The sequence below is a fragment of the Bubalus kerabau genome, chromosome 6 (assembly GCF_029407905.1).
Source record: "Bubalus kerabau isolate K-KA32 ecotype Philippines breed swamp buffalo chromosome 6, PCC_UOA_SB_1v2, whole genome shotgun sequence".
NCBI lineage: Eukaryota > Metazoa > Chordata > Mammalia > Artiodactyla > Bovidae > Bubalus > Bubalus kerabau.
Genome location: NC_073629.1, coordinates 52,040,670 through 52,063,188, shown reverse-complemented (window position 1 = coordinate 52,063,188; position 22,519 = coordinate 52,040,670). Strand labels below are relative to the sequence as shown.

General features: G+C 37.6%; 1 protein-coding gene across 3 annotated transcripts in view; it reads left to right on the top strand.

The window, feature by feature from the left end:
* Nucleotides 1-22,519, top strand: part of C6H1orf146 (chromosome 6 C1orf146 homolog) — a 33,181-nt gene that overhangs the window by 7,300 nt on the left and 3,362 nt on the right. Inside the window, exons 2-3 of one of the 3 annotated variants that reach the window (XM_055585171.1) lie at nucleotides 1,491-1,647; nucleotides 15,267-15,373. In XM_055585171.1, the coding sequence (XP_055441146.1) occupies nucleotides 15,305-15,373 (69 nt within the window). In that variant the 5' untranslated portion in view covers nucleotides 1,491-1,647; nucleotides 15,267-15,304. Of the gene's footprint in view, nucleotides 1-1,490; nucleotides 1,648-3,321; nucleotides 3,466-15,266; nucleotides 15,374-22,519 lie in introns of those variants that run through there. The other 2 variants (XM_055585172.1, XM_055585170.1) reach the window with 2 other exon arrangements.

The window sequence follows — 22,519 nt, the reverse complement described above, 5'->3', positions numbered from 1 at the left end:
AAGAGTCAGACATACTGAGCGACGGAGCATGCACTTCATGGTAGCCTAGCCTATACACTAATGAATGAATCATTATAAACATTTTATGGCATTCTTGTTACAGGCATTATAATACAATACTGGAAACATTGTTACTTAAACACACACACACACACACACACACACACCTGTGATAATAGGCTGATACTGCAGTTTCTCCAACCATGAGAAAGAGGCATACTATATGGTAATATAATTCTTTGAAAGCAAAGTTATGGAACAGTAAGAAAACTCACACTATTAATTTTACATTAACTATCACTCTTCTTGGATTTCCTTGGTGGTACAGTGGATAAGAATCCGACTGCCAGTGCAGGGGACACGGGTTTGATCTTTGGTCTGGGAAGATTCCATATGCCTCAGGCAACTAAAGCCCGTGTGGCGCAACTGATGAGCCCATGTATTGCGACTACTGAAGCCCAGATGCCTAGAGTCTGTGTTCTGCCACAACGAGAAGCCTGGGCACTGCAACAAAGAGTAACCCTTGTTTTTTTTAACTAGAGAAAACCTGCGTGCAGCAACAAAAACCCAGCACAACCAAAAATAAATAAATAAAATATCACTATGTCTGTGTAAAGACAAACTAGTATTTACATATATTTTATGCATTCGTGACATGCCTAATTTTTTTCTGTATCTCTAGCTTAATGACTTGTGAGTTTCTTCAAACTGTCACAATTCTCAAAAAAAATTTTCCAATATTTTTATTGAAAAAAATTAGTGTATAAATGGACCCATGCAGTTCAAGAATCAACTGTTTGGTGAGAGAAGAAACAGATTCAAGGATTGCATTTGGGGTGCTCCCAAGAGTTTGGATATTGAGGAAAAAACAATAAAGGATGTTGTAAAGTGGCCTGTGAGGGTAGAGGAAAAGCTTGAGAACTTGGTGTGGGAAAGCCAAGGAAGAACATGTTTCCAAGAGAAGGAAGTGATCAACTGCAACAAATTACGCTGATTGACTAAGTAAAATAGTATTGAAAACTGGCAATTTCTGTGGCATGGAGGAAATTTAAAAAGCCTAACCAGTATGTTTAAGAAAGAATGGGAGAAGAGAGGTTAAGAACAGAAATTATAATCCTTTTGAGTTTTACTGTAAGGAGAGCAGAAAAATGGGATGGTTAGTTGGAGCTGGAAATTGGATCAAGAGATTTTAAGATGGGTGAAATAACAGCACATTTATTTGCTATTGAGAATGGTCCAGTGTAGAGAAGAAAATTGTTATTGTGCAAGATACAGGATAGAATTGCTGGAACTGTGTTCTTGAGTAAACAAGAGATGGGGTCTAGTGTCCACCTGGAGAACTGATCTTATATAACAGCATGAATAGTTCATTTAATATAATTGGAGGGAAAGCAAAATTTGTGGGCACAGATGATGAAAGATGAATACATATGTTTATGTGCCTCCATGGAAGCTCATTTCTGGTGATCTTATTTATCTCATTTAAATAGTAAACAAGATCTACAGCTGAAAGTAAGGACGAAGAAGAGATCTGTAGAGAGGAAAAGCTATGAAACAGTTATCTACAAGAGTGGGAGAACGAATGGACTGGGAAAACAATACAATTGCCTGATATAAGGGAACATTTAAACAATAATGAAACAGCAGGTAAACCTATTGAGTACTCATGTTTTAAGCACTATTCTAAAAGACTGACATAATCAACCTATGAACTGGCAGAATTATTATTCTTATGTTAATATATGAAAACTGAGAAGTCTCATGGCTGAGTAAACACTGGAGGCATGATACGGAGCCAAGTTGTTTGACTCCACAGACTAGGCTCATTCTTCTACGAAATCAAATATTTGTTGATTGATTGAATGAAGGGAAAAGGGATAAATTAAAGACAGGAAGAACAATCAATGCTATCTCCATGGTATGTGACTATCTAAGTCATTTTTGCTACACATGTAACCTATATGTTGTGTTCCAGATCTTCTAACTGGGTCCATATGTGCAGAAGGAGAGGTAGAGGTAGGGATATGGTCTATACATTTGAAAGACTTAGGCTTGAACCCCAGCTCTTTTATCACTAGCTATATTTTCAAAGCCAGTAACTATTTCTCTGAGCTCCAGTTTTTTTAAATAACATATGTTTTACAGCCTTTATGGAGATTAATATAATCATTTATGTAAAGCGCCTGGTATAGTACCTACAGAGTAGATGCTCAATATCATTAGTTTTCTTTTCCCTCCGTATTCTGGTGTGTTATCCAAAAACTTCAGTACCCTCCCCAGCACAGACCCTTCTTTGCATTTGTCAGTTTCCCTATCACAACTGGAGTCTCTGCTTTCAACCCAGCTAAGACTCCTTGTAGAATCACAGTTGAAGAGGGAACTGCCATCCTGCACTCCGCCTGCTGAAACCCTCTTCTGTTTAATCTTGGATGTCTCTTCTGCTACTGCTACTGCTAAGTCACTTCAGTCGTGTCCAACTCTGTATGACCCCATAGACAGCAGCCCACCAGGCTCCCCCGTCCCTGGGATTTTCCAGGCAAGAGTACTGGAGTGGGGTGCCATTGCCTTCTCTGATGTCTCCTCTACTCCTCTGCTATTAGCCTGCTCTGAAACGTGAGGACCTTCCAAGGAGAGGTCCTCCAAACCCTCCTGCCCACACCAGCTGCTGGCTCAATTCCTTGAGTTTGCAAACCCAGGTGGTGTGGGCTCCAGCCAGGTCTTGACTCCTCTCATATGTCTTGTCATGTCTTAACTGTCCAAAAGAGGCAGCAAAAGAGTGCATTTAATTTTAATATCATTTATAGAAAACTCCACATTTATTATACAAAATGGCTACCTTATGGTATAATTAATCGTATCACAAGAGTTCAGCAGAGGATTTTTTCCTGGAGCATTTTCTCTCCATCTTTTATAAAGGAAGACACATAAATCATTTCGTACTCTAGCCATTAGGCTCTAGGCAAGTGGTGGTTTTCCTTTTTCCTTATTTTTGAATTTTTACAATTGTGAGCACCAGTGCCTAATAATTTGCTGAGCTTCATTTAGGTTTGAAACAACAGAGTCCCAAGAGGAAATACCCAGACCTCTATACGTTACATTTTCAGCCATTAATGAAACCGTATTTTTTCATAATTTGAATAAACTGGAGGTCACTTTGATTTTATGTTCACAGTAGTACTATACGAATTGAGCCTAAATTTAAGAAATTGTGAAAAATCAGTTCCAGGCAGCTAAATTTAACGTGAAAAGTCCCTTGCACACTTTCTCGTAGAAGCGCTCCAAACAGGGAGACACGTGGGGAGTGGTTGTTAGTCTGCGGCTGCGCAGAAGCCCTGAACGCAGAGCCTGCGGAGGCGCTGAGCGCAGAGAACGCGCCTGGGCCTCCTGCGCCGCCCTAAGGGCTTCTCCTGGAAAGTTCCTGAATCTTGGGACCAGCGGAGCTGTCACTGACAACGTGCAGATTAGGTGTGTTTGCAAGTTTGGGAATGAGGCTGCTGATAACCTGGTTCTTCTGCCAGTGTGGTTTTTCTCAGTTTTGAAAAACCTTGAGGTAAAGATCAGCGAACAGATCTTTACCTCAGGGATTTGGCGGGTGAGAAAGGATCCTCCGTAGCCTTTTCTTCTTTTGGGAGCTATGTGGAAACCGGTTTTCTCGGCTTGTTCATGTAGGATTCGGGAACTGCTTTCTTTTCCAAAGCTCTGACTTCCACCCCATGATTTATATTCTCCTTCAGTGTCATTTCTAATTTCTTCACACTTCCCACTCCTGGGAGGTTGGGGAAGGGGAGGGGACGGGGTGGGGAAGATTCTTCTAGAAAGTAGGAAATCGAAGAGGCCGTAAAGATTTGTAGGCCAGTCTCTGTCACTTGACTAGTGAGGAGACTGAGCGGTAAAGCAAGTTACAATAAAGAGGTTATTGTGCAATGTTAAATTTATTTAAATTTGAAAACTTGGGAAAGACAAAACCATAACGACAAAAGCCCAGAATATTAGGGCTTTGGACCTGGCATAAGAGGCCTTTGATTTTCAGATGAGGAAACAGGCCACATGGATCAGAAACAAAGGATTTTTTGAAACTTGGTGGCAAAGCAGTAACCAAAGTTTCAGATTCTTGTTGGTTCCTCTGGCCCCCAAATCCCACAGGGATTTGAGAATAACATAGGTAGACCTCGTGAAGGTACATTCAGTTGATTGTGTTAACAGAGATAAACACTGAGTGGAAGAACGCTTGTTAATTAACAGTGACAAGCCTGCTTGCCTCATTCCTCAGTGTTGCTTATTGCACGTGAAAAATACTCTATACATATCCAGCAAAAACCTGCAGGAACACTAAAGGCCCCTTAAAAATTATCTACCCCATTAATCCCTAATTATTTTCCAAAATGTCTGTATCAATTTACATTCTACCTACCTATGTGTAAGACTCCTTGTTGCTTCATATCCTTGTAAGTTCTTTTTTCTATTTTAATTTTTGTCAGTCTTACTGCAGCTGTTCTCAACAGTTCTATGAGATAATTAAACCCATAAAACGTGATTTAAGAGATTATTTTCTCATGACTAGTACCATTCTAGATGTATAGAAGAAAAGCAAAATCATGACATATCATGGATATCTTAGGGAGGACTAGGCAAACTGTGACCCTTGAGCCAAATTTGGCCTTCCACATTTGGAGCCATGAATAGTTGTGGTTCAAGTAACTGAGAAAAAAAAAAATCAAAGAAAAGTAATACTTGTGATACATGGACATTATATGAAATTCATATCTTAGTGTATGTAAAGTTTAAGAAATACAGTCACATTCATTTGTTTCCTTACTATCTGTAGCTTCTTTCATGAGTCATTGCAACTGAAATTATATGGCTCACAGAGCCTGAAATATTTACTCTCCAGCCTTATACAAAAAAGTTTCCTCACCTTGGTCTAATGGCATTAGAGTTCCATATCCCAGAACCCTAATTAAGAAGCTCTGTCATGGGTACAACATGATACCTCCTTGTCATCTTAATATGCATGTAATTTAACTTTTTGAGTGTGTTATAAGTGAGCTTTTAAAAAGTAGGTAGAATTTTGACAGGCAGAGATCAAGGTAGTTGTTTCAGATAGAAGGAAATAGTATGGTATAGTAGTGAGGTGAGAAAGTATAGGGTTTCTTTGTTATAGAGGGCAGGATTGACTATATAATTTACAGGCCCAGTGTGAAATGAAAACATAGAACCTCTTGGTTAAAAATTCACATTCTCAAGAAAGCAATAGGAGAATAATAGTGATAAACCAAGTGTAGAATCCTTTTAAGTGTGGGGCCCTATGAGACTACACAGATTGCATGTCAGTGAGGCTGCCCCTGTTAGTGGGAAGTAATTCTGGAAAGGAAACATGGGGCCAGACTTTGGGAAGAGGAGTTTGAATGCTAGGCTAACAAATTTGGATTTAATTTCTTAAGCTTTAGGAAACCATTGAAGTTTTCTGGACAGAAAACAGAAAACTCTGGACAGCTATAATTCAAGTTTTACGGAAATTATTTGAGAAGAGTTTATAGAATAGATTTTAAAGGAGGGTTAGGTAATTAGTAGCTCAGGCATGAGGTAATAAACATGGTACTAATTAAAAAAGGAAAAGAGCTAGATCTAGATTTGGACTCATTCACTTTTTTTTCCCCATTTATTGTGGAAAGAATACTTAATATAGATCTACCCTCTTAATAAAACTGTAAGTTTGTATTATAGTGTTGTGTACTCCTAGGTGGCGTAATAGTAAAGAATCCGCCTGCCAATGCAGGAGACACAAGGGATGTTGGTTCAGTCCTTGAGTTGGGAAGATCCTCTGGAGTAGGAAATGGCAACCCACTCCAGTATTCTTGCCTGGAAAATTCCATGGACAGAAAAGCCTGGCAGGCTACAGTCCATGGGGTGGCAAAGAGCTGGACACGACTGACCTATTGAGCACATACACAGTGTTGTACAGCAGATCTCTAGAGCTTATTCATCCATAGAAGAAAATTACTTGAGTATAATAAAGGCCATAAGTGATGAGCTCACAGCTAGTAACATGCTCAAAGGTGAAAAAGTGAACATTTTCCTGTTAAGACCAGGAACAAGGCAGATATGCCCACCTTCACCATTTCCATTCTGCATAGTACTAGAAGTCCTGGCCAGATCAGTTAGGCAAGAAAAAACTGTTAGAACTAACATATCAATTCAGTAAAGTTGCAGAGTACAAAATCCACATACAAAAATCAGTTGCATTTCTGTATACAAACAACAAACTACATGAAAAGGAAATTAGGAAAATAATCCCATTTATAAAAGCACAAAAAGGGTAAAATACTTAGGAATACACTTTACTAAGGAGGTGAAAGACTTGTATACTGAAAACTACAGAACATCAATGAAAGAAATGGAAGAAACAAGTAAATGGAATGATACCTTGCGTCCGTGGATTGGAAGACTTAATAACTGTTAACATGTCCAGTCTACCAAAAGTAAACCCATTCATATTCATTCTGTAGGTATATATGCCCTTTGAAACCATTCTCTCAGCCTGAATTTCCTAACATGTAAAATTATATAGTCTTTTCCTTTTCACATTTGTTGTTGAAAAACCAACCAAAACTGAAGTACAGTGCTCAATTTCTTGTGTTCTCTTTTGAGCATTCCTTGCGTTATAAAATATATATATTTAAATATGTGTATATACACATTCCATATCTAACTGATTTTTTGTTTTGTGATGGTTATGTCTCTATTCTGAGCAGCCTTTAATTTTATTATCAAGTTTAAATCACTTCAGCTTCCTCTGTCGCCTTTTTTCTCTCCAAACTGCCTGTGCTAGAAGGAAAAGCCTGGTTTGTGGATGCCAATTAAATCAAGTAACAAAATGTTTATAAACTATCTACTGTGGACTAGTATGGAGGAAGAACAAAAATTGAAATATCATTAGAGAAGGCTTCATGGAAATGCTGAGACATAATCTAAACTACAGCATAACCATAAGATCTGAACCTTCTAAGGAGTGGAAATAACAGACATGAAATTCTGTTACTTATAAGACATGGGCCAGCTTTTCTTTGAGCACCCAAACTTTCTGTTTAAAATAATAAAAATTACATGTTTAGAAATAACAGTCTAATGTACATTGTGCTTTTTGTTTACCAGTATTTAGCATTTATTGAAGCTTACTATTTAATTATTAATGCAGTACACATTTCAATAATAATTACTACTTATTATGTGCTCTACTGTTTTACATGATTTATGTATAACACATTGATCTTCTTAATAGCCCTGTGGGGCAGGAAATATCCTCATTTTAAGGATGAGCAAACTGCAGCATGAAGTTAACTGATTTTCCCAAGATCAGATCATTTACCAGTGGTAGGTAGCAGAGCCAAGGATTCAAATCAGGCAGCCTGGCTCCAGAGGCCACACTTTTAACCAGTACACTATCTTGCTACTTTATGATCTGATTTAATCCTCACAGGAATGTTGTAAAAGAGGATGTATTCTCTGCATTTTAAATTGGAGACAGCTGAGGTTTAGAGAAGTAAAGTAACTTGCCCAAGTGCATGTCAACTGGTAAGTGACGGAACCAAGATTGGAACCTAGGGTCTCCCCTGGTGGCTCAGTCTGCCTGCAATGCAGGAGACCCATGTTCAATCCCTGGGTCAGGAAAATCCTCTGGAGAAGAAAATGGCAACCCACTCCAGTATTCTTGCTTGGAGAATTCCATGGACAGAGGAGCCTGGTGGGCTACAGTCCATGGGGTCACAAAGAGCTGGGTCGACTCAGTGACTAACTCTTTACCTTCACTCCAACCCCAGAACTTGTGCTCTTGACCATTATGTTATATTGCCCTGACAATGACTAAGACAGCCTTTTTAAGTAATTTTTTAAAAATAATTACTCATTTTTGGTTGTGCTGAGTCTTCATTGCTGCCTGGGCTTTTCTCTAGAGTCTTCGTTGCTGCCTGGGCTTTTCTTTAGAGTCTTCGTTGCTGCCTGGGTTTTTCTCTAGTTTCAGCAAATGGGAACTACTCTTCGTTGCATTGCATTGTGATGCATGGGCTTTTCATTGTGGTAACTTCTCTCGTCGCCTAGGCTCTAGGGCACATGGGCTTCAGTAGGTGCAGCTCCCAGACTCCAGAGCACAGGCTCAATAGTTGTGGCGCATGGCCTTAGTTGCTCCACACCATGTAGAATCTTCCTGGATCAATGATCAAATCTGTGTCTCCTACATTGGCAGGTGGATTCTTTACCTCTGAGTCACTAGGGAAGCCCTATCATAGTCTTTATAAAAATAAGCCTAAAACTGCATCTTTTAGCCTTTAAAAATCTAGATGCTCTTGATCCCATTTACTTTGTGTTTTGATTTTATGTTTGAGAATTCCCAGCATCTGTAGCTCCCAAAGCCATACTGGGTAGATCTCCATGCCAGATAAGTTGTGCTGTCTGAGTTTCTCAATTTCCAATCCAAAAAGGTATGCCTATTTGGGGCCTTCTTTCCTCCTTTAAGAACTCACCTTAGTCCTATCTTCTTACCTCCATGTACATAGAATTTATTACTGATATATCCTCATCATGGTAATTTCCATGTTTTAAGAATATGAAAAAAAGCTGCTTCTTACAGAAATTTAGGAGATTCCTGTTTTGATAATTAGATATCTTCAATTTCATACTATTGTAAAAGATCTTACCACTTGAAAAAAGATCCTGTAGAAGCAAAGATTGTTTCCTAGCCATATAAGCAGTACAGGTTACTTTATCCAGAAGTTCAATGTGTTTTTCCTTTTGGAAAATAATTGGCATGTGGTAACTTTGGGGACCTTTTTCAATGACTGTTGAGGTGCTCAAAAAGATTATTTTTCACTTTTCATAAGAAAAGATTAGCTTTGCTTTCTTTGCTTGATTTCAGCTGTCTGGCATTAATTTTGGTTTTCATAGCAGCAAGAGTAAGCAACTGGTAATGAAGTAGATAGAATTACTGTAGATTTCAGAGTCCCACCACTGGAAACATTTTGAATAGCTCCAGTGTTGAACACCTGTGCTTGTTTTTTTAACACACAGAATTTGCTAATTGAAAAATGATACACTCATTATTATATGTTAGCTATATTGTGGTATAATTGATGTGTAATTAATTGTAGTGTATATGATTTTTGATACATTTATACACCTTTGAAATCATCACTGCCAATCAATATAATGAACGTAGCCATCATTCCCCAAAGTTTCCTCCTACCCTTTCTAATTCTTCCTTCTGTCATTATTCCTCCATCAACACCATTCTGTTTTCTGTCACTGTGAATTAGTTTGCATTTTCCAGAGCTTTATACAAAGGGAATCATATAGTAATCCTTTTTTTTTTTTTTTTGGCTTCTTTCACTCAGCATAATAATTTTTTAGATCCAGGTTGTTGTGTGAATCGGTAGTTCGTTCCTTTACATTGCTGAGTAATACTAGAGTATAGATATATCACAATATCCATTCTTCTGCTGAGGGATATTTGAGTTGTTTCTAGTTGGGGGCATTATGAATAAAGCCTTCCTGTTTATCTCATTGTATAGACACAGGCTTTCTTTTGCCTTTGTAAAAATACCTAGGAGTGAAATGACTAGATTATATGGTAGGTATATGATTAACTTTTAAAGAAATTGCCAAGATATTTTCCACACCGATTGTACCACATATTTTATGAATAGCAGTGTATGAAAGAGTTCCAGTTTCTCCACATCCTTATCAACACTTGATATTGTTGTTGTTGTTTAGTCACTTAAGTCATGTCTGACTCTTGTGACCCCATGGACTGTAGTTTTCCAGGTTCCTCTATCCATGCGATTTCCTAGGCAAGAATACTGGAGTCCGTTACCATTTCCTTCAGGGGGTCTTCCTGATCCAAGGATCAAACCCAAGTCTCCTGCTTGGTGGGTGGATTCTTTACCACTGAGTCACCTGGGAAGCCCTGCCAATTAAATATAAGTGAAAGTGAAGTCGCTCAGTCATGTCTAACTCTTTGCGATCCCATGGACTGTAGCCTACCAGGCTTCTCTGTCCATGGCATTTTCCAGGCAAGAATAGTGGAGTGGGTTGCCATTTCCTTCTCCAGGGCATCTTCCCCAACCCCAGGATCAAACCCGGGTCTCCTGCATTGTAGGCAGACGCTTTACTGTCTGAGCCACCAGGGAAGTCTTTCTTAATATAAGGATTAAATATAGGGATAGGGATAAATTAAATATAGGGATAGGGTAAAGATTTCTTGGATATGCAGGGGGTCAAAGTGTATATATCTATTGATAAATGTATGTGTCATGCATTCTTTTTTTCAAAAAACAACTAAAGAATGCTTCTGCAAAATGAAAAAATAAATCAAGGGAAACATAGCTCTAACATAGGAGAGAAGAGAAAGGAATTCCCAGGATGACAGCTAATGAATCAGACCCAGATCTCCAATTTATGTTGAAGAGGGAAGGCTCGAGTCTACATGAGTGAGAAGAGATTTCTAGGGGAGAAAAATGTAACTGAGGGAGTATTTGTGTTGGAGCATTTGAAAAAAGTACTGAAAGTTTTGTAAAAGTGATTTATTATTTTGTTTGGCTTGGTTAAAGGAGTTGACAGAAGTATGTATTGATGGTAATAATATAATATGTCATATTTATGTTTTCCTATGTATTATGCCATTTGATTTTCTTAACTTTTCTGAGATAATAGAAAGCCCAGTGTTATTCTTGTTGTTGTTTTTCATTATATTCCCATGAAAATATGCTCAGACATTGAATGACCACAGTAATAGGTAACAAGACTAGATCCCTGGTCTAACTCGTGGTCTTTCTACTACACCATGGGTCTTCTACCAAAAAGTTGGAATGTGTGTCTTATATTATTCTCCTAAACTAATTTAATCCATCTCTGCACCTCAGATTTCCTAACACATAAGAAAGGCACATGGCAAAAACCTCCCTCTTCATGGTAGTCAACCAGTAACCCCCTTACTTTTTCCCAGTTTGCTGTGACCTTTATTTTGCTTCGACCTTTATTTTGCTTCTGATATCTGGACTTACTGTTTTAACTTGCTAAAAGTGCTGGGCACTGTGCTCGGCGTTGGGAATACGAAGATGAATAAAACATGGTCCCACTCCTTGAGGAGCTTCCAGTGAGAAGTCTTTTCATTGAGAATACAGCTATATAAACAAATATAACTATATTAATGATTGATATAATAAAGATAAGCTTGGAGTACTATAGTTCTACAAAAGAGAAAGGTCCTAATTGCCTGTAGAGAATAGGAAAAGCGCAAACTGCTTATTAAAATTACATAGGAATTGTCAAGGAGAAGAGGGGAGTTTTACTTAAAAACATGTAAAGGGATGAGATGTGAAAAACATTTTGTTCAGGACTACAAGTTCTTCAGAATAGCTAAAGTATTTGTAATATGTTGAGGAATGGCAGGACATGAGGCTGAATAGGAAAGAATTTGTATACCTTCAGTTTAGACTTTGTTCTGTAAGCCATGGTGAAGTATTGAAGGATTTTTAATTGGGGAGGAATATGATATTTATGGTTTTGAAGGGTAATTCCATGTATTGCAAAGTCAGTTGTAATTGGAAAAATTTGCGACCAGATCAAATGCCGAATTTAAATCACCAGTGATAATTGAAGGGTAGCAGAAATGCCACCCTAGAATATGCCTATTTGGCGTAAGGATTATTTTGAGCTGATTATTTTTAAAAAAACAGACACGGAAGAAGCTCTGAAAACAGAGTAGAAGTTACCCTTTTGTGAAGGATATTTACATTTATGAAGGAAATCTTTTGTAGGTGTCTTCTTCTCTGTTTCTGGGAAAGTAGCAGCAGGATGATTCTAAATCACAGGAAACTCCTATCAGTGGAAATGGCACCAACCTAAATCTGCATAACAAAACTTACCCTTGGTACTGTGCCTTTCCTAATTGTTGTTCAGTTGATAATTTGTGTCCAACTTGGTGACTCCATGGATTGTAGCCCACCAGGCTTCTCTGTCCATGGAATTCTCCAGGCAAGAATACTAGAGTGGGTTGCCATTTCCTTCTCCAGGGGATCTTCCCGACCCAGGGTCTCCCACATTGCAGATAGATGCTTTACCCTCTGAGCCACCAGGGAAGCCCCTTCCATAATTGGCCTCCCCCACGATGTCTTTCTTTTGTCATTAACTGAAGATGGTATTTAAGGTGGTAGCTTGAGCCATCTCAAGGATTTACTCAATTTTTCTGGGTATCTCCCATGTATACATGAGGTGTACATGTTAATACAATTCTGTTCGTGTTTCTCTTATCTGTCTTTTATAATAAGTGAGGGTCTAAGCCAAGAACTCAGAAGGATAGAGGAGAAATTATTTTTCCTTCCCTATATAATTGTCAAATAAAGTGTGTCATATCTATACAAAAGAAAGTTACCCAGCCTTTACATATTTTTAAAAATATGTAAGGAAAATGCCTATGACACAATATTAAATGAAAACACTTGAGTGTTTATAAGTCCTAAATATGAGGAGATATATTCACAGGTGGAAAGTCTCAAGTTCATAAAAATTTTAGTTTTGGGACTTCTCCAGTGGCCCAGTGGTTAAGATGCCATGCTTCCACTGCAAGGGGCATGGGTTTGATCCCTCTTCAGGGAACTGAGATCTTGCATGCTGCATGGCATGGCCAAAAAAAAAAAAAGCTTTTTTCCAAAACTGTTTTATAGGTAAATGCATTTCTAATTTTAAAAAGTGTCTTTAGTAGGGCTTTTTGTTTTGGGTTTCTTTCTTTTTTTTTTTTTTTTTTTTTGCATTTTAAATTCAGTTTTATTTAAGTTTAATGTTAATTCCATGCTGTGTTTTGAACAATACAGATTCTATATCTATGGCTCCAGTCAGATGTCCAGTAGTAAAAATTAGCTTTAAGATACATACATTGAACAAAAGAGGTTGAGGGAGCTAAGGAGGGTTAGGGGGGAGCCAAGGGAGAAGGAAGAAGAAACAAACAATTGAACACATATGAAATCTTGTCCATACCACCTTCAGTGCTAACCTGCTTCAGAGGGAGAGTAGAAGTAAGCCCGAGGGAGCAGCCATGGATTGCTGAACTGTTACAAGCACCATGCTTTTCAGCAACATTTCAGCAGAATTTGAAACACTTTTTACAGCAAAAACATTACAACAAACTCCCCAAACAATCTTTAACCAACAGGGTTTTTTAAAATAATTGACATGATGACTCTAAAATTTATAGGGATGAAAAATGACCAAAGGATATCTACATCACAACTGAAAAAGAGTTAAGATGGAGAGCCTTCCCATAAAGATATCAAGACTTTTTTTAAATCTATGATAATTAAAAAAAACAGTATGACATTGATTTAGGAATAAGCAAATTGAGCTACTAAATAGAATAGAGAACCCAAAAACATGTCTGTTAATATAGAAACATTGTATGACTAAGGTGGTATTATTAATGACCAGGGGGAGAAAGGAGACTGAATAAACAGTTCTGGGACAACTAGATAGCCATAGTTTCAAAAAAATGAAATTGGATCCCTACTTAAGACTCCATACAAAAAATCCGGATGAATAATTAAAAACTTAAATTTGAAAGGCCAAACTAAAAATTTAGAATACAATGAAGGAGAATATTTGACTTTGGAACAGAGAAACAAAAAAGCACTAATCATAAATGAAAAGATTGATAAATTTGACTATTGAAAATTTTCACTTGTGTGTATCAGATATTACCGTAAAGAAGGGAAAGACAAGTACAAACTGGGAGAAAACAGACATAGCTAATAAAGACTGATATCCAGAATATGTAAAGAAATCCTACAAATGAAGGAGAAAAGGAAATCTAATAGAAAAATGGGCAAAACTTGTCACAGAAATGGAAATATAGCTTAAGGGTGTTTAGTCTCAATATCAGAAAAGTGCCAAATTCAGACCATAATTAAATTCAGTTTGATGCTACTAGCTTTGCAGTAATTTTCACTTTTATTGCCACCCAACTACCCCAGACATGTATATCTTCAACTTTAGTGCACTGAACAGAATAACAGAATTCTATTATTACATCATTTTCTTTTATTATCGGGTTGCTAGTATACTATGCTTTGTTGTTGTGTTATCGCTGCCTAGAATGCTTTTTCTTCCCTTAGTGTAGGAGTTCTTAAAATGTGGTCCCCAGGCCAGCATCAACAAGCATCACCAGTGAACTTTTTAGAAATGCCCCACCCCTGAACTTTCAAAGGATGTTTGTATAGTAAGTTAGAGATAGTTATGTTATTTGCCTCTAGAGCAGAGGGCAGGTATGCTTGCAGTCTCTTTAGAAAAGGTTGGGGCTTTCTGAGCTCTAACTTCCTTTCTTGTAGTGTAACTCCCTGTGTGTACAGATGGCTTTTTTCTCATCACCCCATGGGAACTGCCCTTGGGGAACTGCTAGAAGAAAATGGTGATACTCCTGTTGCTATGAGTAGAAAACTGTCCTTTGTCTCTAATCCAAGAGTCTTTTGTCTTTCCCTGTACCCATGAAACTCTTGCAGGTTAACTTTTTAGTTTGCAAGTAGGATAAAATTTCAGATCTTTCATAGTCCTTGACACATCTTTCTTCTCTAATGCTCTGAAATGGGAACCATTGCTTGTAATAATTGTTAATGGAGAGCATAATACTGAGTGAGCTTAACATATAAAGTATAATGAGCTTCCCAGGTAGCGCGGGAGGTGAAGAATCTGCTTGCTAATGCAGGAGATGTAAGAGACGCAGGTTCAATCCCTGGGTCTGAAAGATCCCCGGAGGGCATGGCAATCTACTCCACTATTCTTGCCTGGAGAATCCCATGGACAGAGGAGCCTGATGGGGGTATAGTCCATGAAGTGAAGTGTTAGTCACTCAGTCGTGCCTGACTCTGCGACCCCGTGGACTGCAGCCCACCAGGCTCCTCTGTCCATGGGATTTTCCAGGCAAGAATACGGGAGTGGGTAGCCATTTCCTTCTCCAGGGGATCTTTCAGACCCAGGGATTGAACTCCAGTCTCCTGCATTGCAGGCAGATTCTTTACTTACTGAGGTATAGGGTTGCAAAGAGTCAGACACAACTGAAGTGACTTTAACAAAAACAATGTATAACAAGACAGATACACTTTTAGTGTCAAATTTTGACTGTCAGATATTCTTTAGAATGTCTCCATTACCCTAATTTTATTTCTTTCTGAAATTTACTCATTCATCAAGCAAACAGTTCTATGTGTTATTTTTGCTGTTATTTTTCTCAGATTGTTGGCACTACCAGAAGCTGATTTGATCCAAAGAGATGGCTGAAAGTGATGGAAAAGAAAAAATAAAATGGACAACCACTATTATTATTAGCTCATCTCTTAAGGTAAAAGAGGCATTTGGGCCATTGATCTTGAATTTAAAATTAAGCAATAGAACAGTATTTTAAAATACCTTTAGCTTGATTATCCAAAGTTGTGTGAATCAGCAAGTATATAATCTAAAATGTATTTTAAAGATAAATTAGGAAGATCACTGCATCCATTTTCCTACTTCTCTAAATATCTGAAAGTTGGACATTTTCTTAAGTTTTTCTTTTTTTTTTTCTCACTGAGCCTATTCTAAGAGATGTTAAATGATTCCAGAAACAACAATTCATATGAACATATATTACTTAAGGTTTTTTGGAGAAGTAAACAACAGGAACTGACCTGTCTAGACTTGTCCCTACAGCTTGAAGGAGGAAGGAATGGGAAGTTGAATGCCTGAGGGCAATTGATCAGTGTTTTAACTCTGCAACTAGCAGGATTATCTAACCCTTTCCCAGATGTTTATCTTACGGATACCACCTAATGTCTAGAATGAGGGGGCAAGAGATGATTCTTCATGGTAAAGAAGAGAGAGGTTAGAATAAGACTTTGAATATGATTTTTTAAAATCTACCCTGTTCTTTCATTGTTGCCTCAAGCTGCCCTCTGCTTTGTTGGCTTCAGCCATCTAGCTGCATACCCGTTTTAAGACAGCCTTAAGTTTCACTGGAATTTTTCATGCTTCTTTTTGTTAGATTTCTGGAATCCATATTTTTCTCCCATATTTCTCGTTTCTTTAGCTTTGTCAGAGTGATTTTAAGAGAGGAAGACAGCAACCAATTCTAATTTGCCAAAAAAAAACTGCTTTTAATTTATTTATTATGTTTTATCTATCTTTATTTTATGCTATTTGTCTCACCTTTTCTGTTTTTTGTGTTTTTTTTTTTTTTTTGGCCTCTTTTTGTATTGATTGTTAATATTGTCTCATTTTTTTTCCTTTAACTAGCTTTGGAAGTTATATGCTCTATTTCTGTTTTTTAATAGTTACCCTAGAAAATTTAACATACATACATACTTAGCCCCACAGAGTCCAAAGTAAATAATAAATTTTTATTGTTGTTTTTGATGTTCAGTCGCTCAGTTGTGTCTGACTCTTGACAACCTCATGCATGGACTGCAGCATCCCAGGCTCCTCTGTTCTCTACTACCTCCCAAAGTTTGCTCAAATTCTTGTCCATAGAGTGGGTGATGCTATTTAACCATCTTATCCTCTGTCGCCCCTTCTCTTTCTGCCCTCAATCTTTCCCAGCATCAGTCTTTTCCAATATGTTGGCTGTTTGCATCAGGTAGCCAAAGTATTGAAGCTTTAGCTTTAGCAACAGTCCTTCCAATGAATATACAGGGTTGATTTCCTTTAGGATTAACTAGTTTGATTTCCTTGCAGTTCAAGGGACTCTCAAGAGCCTTCTCTAGTACCATAATTCAAAAGCATTAATACATCAGTGCTCATCCTTCTTTATGTCCAACTTACATCCATACATAACTACTGGAGAAACCATAGCTTTGACTAGACGGACCTTTGTTGGCAAAGTGATGTCTTTGCTTTTTAATATGCTGTCTAGGTTTGTCAAAGCTTTCCTCCAAGAAGCAAGTGTCTTTTAATTTCATGGCTATAGTCACTGCAGTGATTTTGGAGCCTAAGAAAATAAAATCTGTCTCTGCTTCCACTTTTTTCCCTTCTGTTTGCCATGAAGTGATGGGACTGGATGCCATGATCTTGTTTTTTTAATGTTGAGTTTCAGGCCAGCTTTTTCAGTCTCCTCTTTCATCCTCATCAAGAGGCTCCTTAGTTCCTCTTCACTTTCTGCCATCAGAGTGGTATCATCTCCATATCTGAGGTTGTTGATATTTCTCCTGGCAATCTTGATTCCATCTTGGGCTTCACCCAGCCTGGCATTTTGCATGATGTACTGTGCATGTAGGTTAAATAGGATGACATTATACAGCCTTGTCATACTCCTTTCCCAATTAGGAACCAGTCCATTGTTCCATGTCTGGTTTTAACTGTTGCTTCTTGACCCGCGTACAGGTTTCTCAGGAGACAGATAAGGTGGTCTGGTACTCCCATCTCTAGTAATTTTCCACAGTTTGTTGTGATCCACACAGTCAGTTTTCAGCATAGTCAGTGAAGCAGCAGTAGATGTTTTTCTGGAACTCCCTTGCTTTTGCCATGATCCAACGAACATTGACAGTTTGATCTCTGGTTCCTCTGCCTCTTTGAAATCCATCTTGAAATCCATCTGAAAGTTCTTGGCTCACCTACTGCTGAAGCCTAGCTTGAAAGATTTTGAGCATAACCTTGCTAGCATGTGAAATGAGCACACTTGTACGGTATTTTGAACATTCTTTGGCATTACCCTTCTTTGGGATTGGAATGAAAACTGACCACTTCCAGTCCTGTGGCCACTGATGAGTTTTCTAAATTTACTGACATATTGAGTGCAGCACTTTAACAGCAGCATCATTTAGGATTTTAAATAGTTCAGCTGGAATTCCATCAGTTCCACTAGCTTTGTTTGTATTAATGCTTTTTAAGGCCCATTTGACTTCACACAACTGGTAAAGAATCTGTCTGCAATGTGGGAGACCTGGGTTGGGAAGATCCCCTGGAGAAGGGAAAGGCTACCCACTCTAGTATTCTGGCTTGGAGAATTCCATGGACTTTATAGTCCATGGGGTCGCAAAGAGTCGGACACGAGTGAGTGACTTTCACTTTCACTGACTTCACGCTCCAGGATGTCTGGCCTTAGGTGAGTCACCACAACATCATGATTATCTGGGTTATTAAGACCTTTTTTGTATAGTTCTGTATGTTCTTGCCACCTCTTCTTAATCTCTTCTGCTTCTGTTAGGTCCTTACCATTTCTGTCCTATATTGCGCCCATCCTTACATGAAATGTTCCCTTGATATCCAATTTTCTTGAAGAGATCTTTAATCTTTCCCAATCTATTATTTTCCTCTCTCTTTGCATTGTTCATTTAAGAAGGCCTTATCTCTCCTTGCTATTCTCTGGAACACCGCATTTTTGGGGGTGTATTTTTCCCTTTCTCCCTTGCTTTTCACTTCTTTCTTCAGCTATTTGTAAAGCCTCCTCAGACAACCACTTTGCCTTCTTGAATTTATTTTTCTTTGGAATGGTTTTGGTTACTGCTTCCTGTACAATGTTATGAACCTCTGTCCATAGTTCTTCAGGCACTCTATCTACCAGATCTAAATCTTTGAACCTATTCATCACCTCCACTGTATAATCATAGGGATTTGATTCAGGTCATACATGAATGGCATTGTGCTTTTCCCTACTTTCTTCAATTTAAGCCTGAATTTTGCAATAAGGAGTTTAAGATCTGAGCCACAGTCAGCTCCAGGTCTTGTTTTTTGCTGACTATATAGAGCTTCTCCATCTTTGGCTACAAAAAACACAATCAGTTTGATTTTGGTGTTGATCATCTGGTGATGTCCATGTATAGACTCATCTCTTGGGTTGCTGGAAAAGGCTGTTTGCTACTTACCTTCCTCTTACATGACAAGTAAATCTTAGAATACTAATTCCAATCACCCTCTTCTGTATTGTATTTGTTGTTATCATATAGTTTAAATTCTCTCAATTTTTTAACTCCACAAAGCATTATTATTATTTTCTAAAGTTAGTAATTATTTAGATTTACTCATGTCTTTGTTACTTTCTTTGCTCTTCTTCTTTTGGCTCAAACCTTCTGTTTTGGATCATTTTCCTTTTAATCTGAATAATATAATTTAGAAATTACCTCAATGAGGACCATCTCAGTCTTCCTCTCAAAATACAGTTGACCCTTGAACAACATGGGAGTTATAGGCACTGATTCCTCCACAGTTGAAAACTCACCTTTAAATTTACATTTGGCCCATTGTATCAGCAGCTCTGTGTGTGAGGATTCAGTGAACCTCAGATTGTGTAATATATGTATTTATTGAAAAAAATCTACATATAAATGGACCCACACAGTTCAAATCCATGTTGTACAAGAATCAACTATATTTTTGTTTCCCCCTTGATCTTGAAAGATGTTTTAAAAATCAATTTAACTGAGGTGGGACTTACATACAATAAAATACACACATTTAAAGTGTAAGCTTAATGAATTTTGACAAATGTGTATACCTGTGTAACCATCATCCCAGAATATATAGAACGTTTTCATCACTCCAGAAAATTACTTCATGCCCTTTTATAATCAGTCCTTTATCCAGTTCCCTGCCTCAAGCAACTGTTGATCTGATTTATCTCAGATTTATAGTAAGTTTTATCTGTTGTAGTTGTTCAGTTGCTCAGTCATGTCCAACTCTTTGCAACCCCATCAACTGCAGCACACCAGGCTCCCTGTCCTTCACTATCTCCTGTAGTTTGGTCAGATTCATGCCCACTGATCGGTGATGCTGTCTAACCATCTCATCCTGTGCCACCCCCTTCTTCTTTTGCCTTCAATCTTTCCCAGTGAAAGTCAAAGTCAGTCATGTCCAACTCCTCGAGACCCCATGGACTGTATAGTCCAGGGAATTCTCCAGGCCAGAATACTGAAGTGGGCAGTAGTTCCCTTCTCCAGGGGATCTTCCCAACCCATGGATCGAACCCAGGTCTTCCGCATTGCAGGCAGATTCTTTACCAGCTGAGCCACAAGGGAAGCCGTCTTTCCCAGCATCAGGGACTTTTCTAGTGAGTCACCTCTTTGCATCAGGTGGCTAAAGTATTAGAGCTTGTTTCTCCATCAGTCCTTCCAGTGAATATTCAGGGTTGATTTCCTTTAGGATTGACTGATTTGATCTGTTACATCCTTTTATATAATTTCTAATTGTTTACCAAAATCCTCAATCTTGCATTTTATCTCCTTGAATATAGTAAATAGCTATTTTAAGGTACACATGTAACTTTACTGTATGTCCTGTTACTGTTTCTATTACTTGTTGTTTCTCATAGTTCTCTTTTCATGTAATTTTGTCTGTTTATATGTTTGATTATTTTTGATTGTTGGAATTTGTATTTGAAAAAAAAGTGTTTGTAGAAATTATTTGAGGCCTAGAATAGTGTTATGTTCCTCTAGAGAAACCTTAATTCTGAGAGAAAATTAAACCTTTAATTCTCTAAGCAGGGTTTCCAGATAAAATATAGGACACTCAGTTAAACTTAAAAGTTTCAGGTAAATAATGAATTTAGTTTAAGTTCATCCCAAATATTGCATGGGACATACTTATATTAATACTAAAATATCATGTTTATCTGAAATTGAAATTTAACTGGATGTTTTATATTTTTATTTGCAACTGGATGTTCTATATTTTTATATGCTGATGTGGCCACCCAGCTTCTATTGTATATAATAAAGGAGCTTATGTCCTGTTCATTTCAGTGATACTTGTTACGTTTGAATTGAGAAAATATTCAGATAATTTTCTTTGTTCTGTAGCTGCAGTGAGGAGACCTAATTGAGAAGAGTTGCTCTAGGGAGTGCTTCTGCAAGGTGCTTGGGAACACTAGTAATACAGTATCACTTTAATCCAATTTTAGGGATTGAAATGGTTTGAAGCTAGGCTGCAGCCCCTGTGAGAGCTGTTCCACTTTTGTCAAAAGCTCTCTTCAGCCTCTCATCTGTCTCTTCCTGAATTGACAGATGCCCTCAGGGGAGAAAATGGCCTAAATGCCTATCTCTTATCTTTGAATTTCTGTATAGGTCTTGGTCTTGTAATTTTTCACTATCCTGCTAGCTCTCTGATGCATTCAAGCAGATTTCTGAAAATTTTCCAGCTTTTCTAGATGCTTTCAGCAGGAGAGTTGGCCTAAATTACTTAGTCTGCCATCACTGGAAGCAATATATAATTTGAAAACAGCAGAAAACTCATGGGAAGAATCTTAATTGAACTCTAGGTCAGGATCTGTTTGAGTAGCATAAAATACTCTATCTTTAGGAAGGAATCAAGTATTTGGTACCTAATTCCAACCTGTGTACTTAAAATATACATAGGCAAATATATAATAATAATGAGGCAAAATATAAAATAAATGTAAGGGATTTCTATCTACTTGGAGACTAACAAGCTTGAGTTTTAACCAGTCAGTAAATACTATGAACCACTTATATTTTAATGCTTTGCTCAGTCGCTTCAGTGGTATCCAACTCTTTGCAACCCAGTGAACTGTATCCTGCCAGGCTCCTCGGTCCATGGGATTTTCCCAGCAAGAGTACTGGAGTGGGTTGCCATGCCCCTCATCTAGGGGATCTTCCTCTTGTGTCTTCTGCATTGCAGGCAGATAATGAATGCTAAGCCACTGGGGAAGTGCTTTAGGCAATATCTAATTGTTAATAGCTTCTTTTATAACTGTACCACTTAAAGATTTGATCATTGAGACACTAAATGTGGTCCCTCTATGGAGAAAAAAAACTTAAAAAAAAAAAAAGTAAAAATATTTAGTTCTCCTGGAATAAACTGTGGGTTTGGAAATGAGTTGTGTTACTACGGCTGTTACTTAAGGAAAAAATTAAGGACAATATGAAAGAATTTAAACTATAAGAGCAAACACAAACTTCTTTTTAAAAAACAACTTAAAGATGGATTCTGACATGCATTAATGAATAAATAGAAGGTGACGTGTTTCTTAGATGTGGTGTGTTAGATGACTGACAGAACCATGACGTGCCATACAGAAAACTACAAAGACAATCAATTCTCCAGTTCATCTGTTTACAGTTACCTTTAGTAAACTTTTCAAATGTTGTAAGCGCTTAGGTGAGTTAGAAAATATGTATGAAGACAATAGGACTTTTGGTTTAAATACTAAGCATCTAATTTCTAGGCCTCAAATATTTCTAATTTCCTATTTATCCACATAATTATGGGTATGTGAAGAATCCATCTTCAAGTTGCTTTTAAAAAAGATGTTTGTGTTTGCTCTTATAGTTTAATTCTTTAATATTGTCCTTAGTTTCTTCCCTAAGTAACATAACTAGTACACAACTCATTTCCAAACCCATAGTGTATTTCAGGAGAACTAAATATTTTTAGTTTTTTTTTAAGTTTTTTTACTCCATAGAGACAGCACATTTAGTGTCTCAATGATCAAATCTTTAAGTGTACAGTTATAAAAGAAGCTATTAAACTTCATGTTTTTTCATTAGCTTTAATTAACTATTAA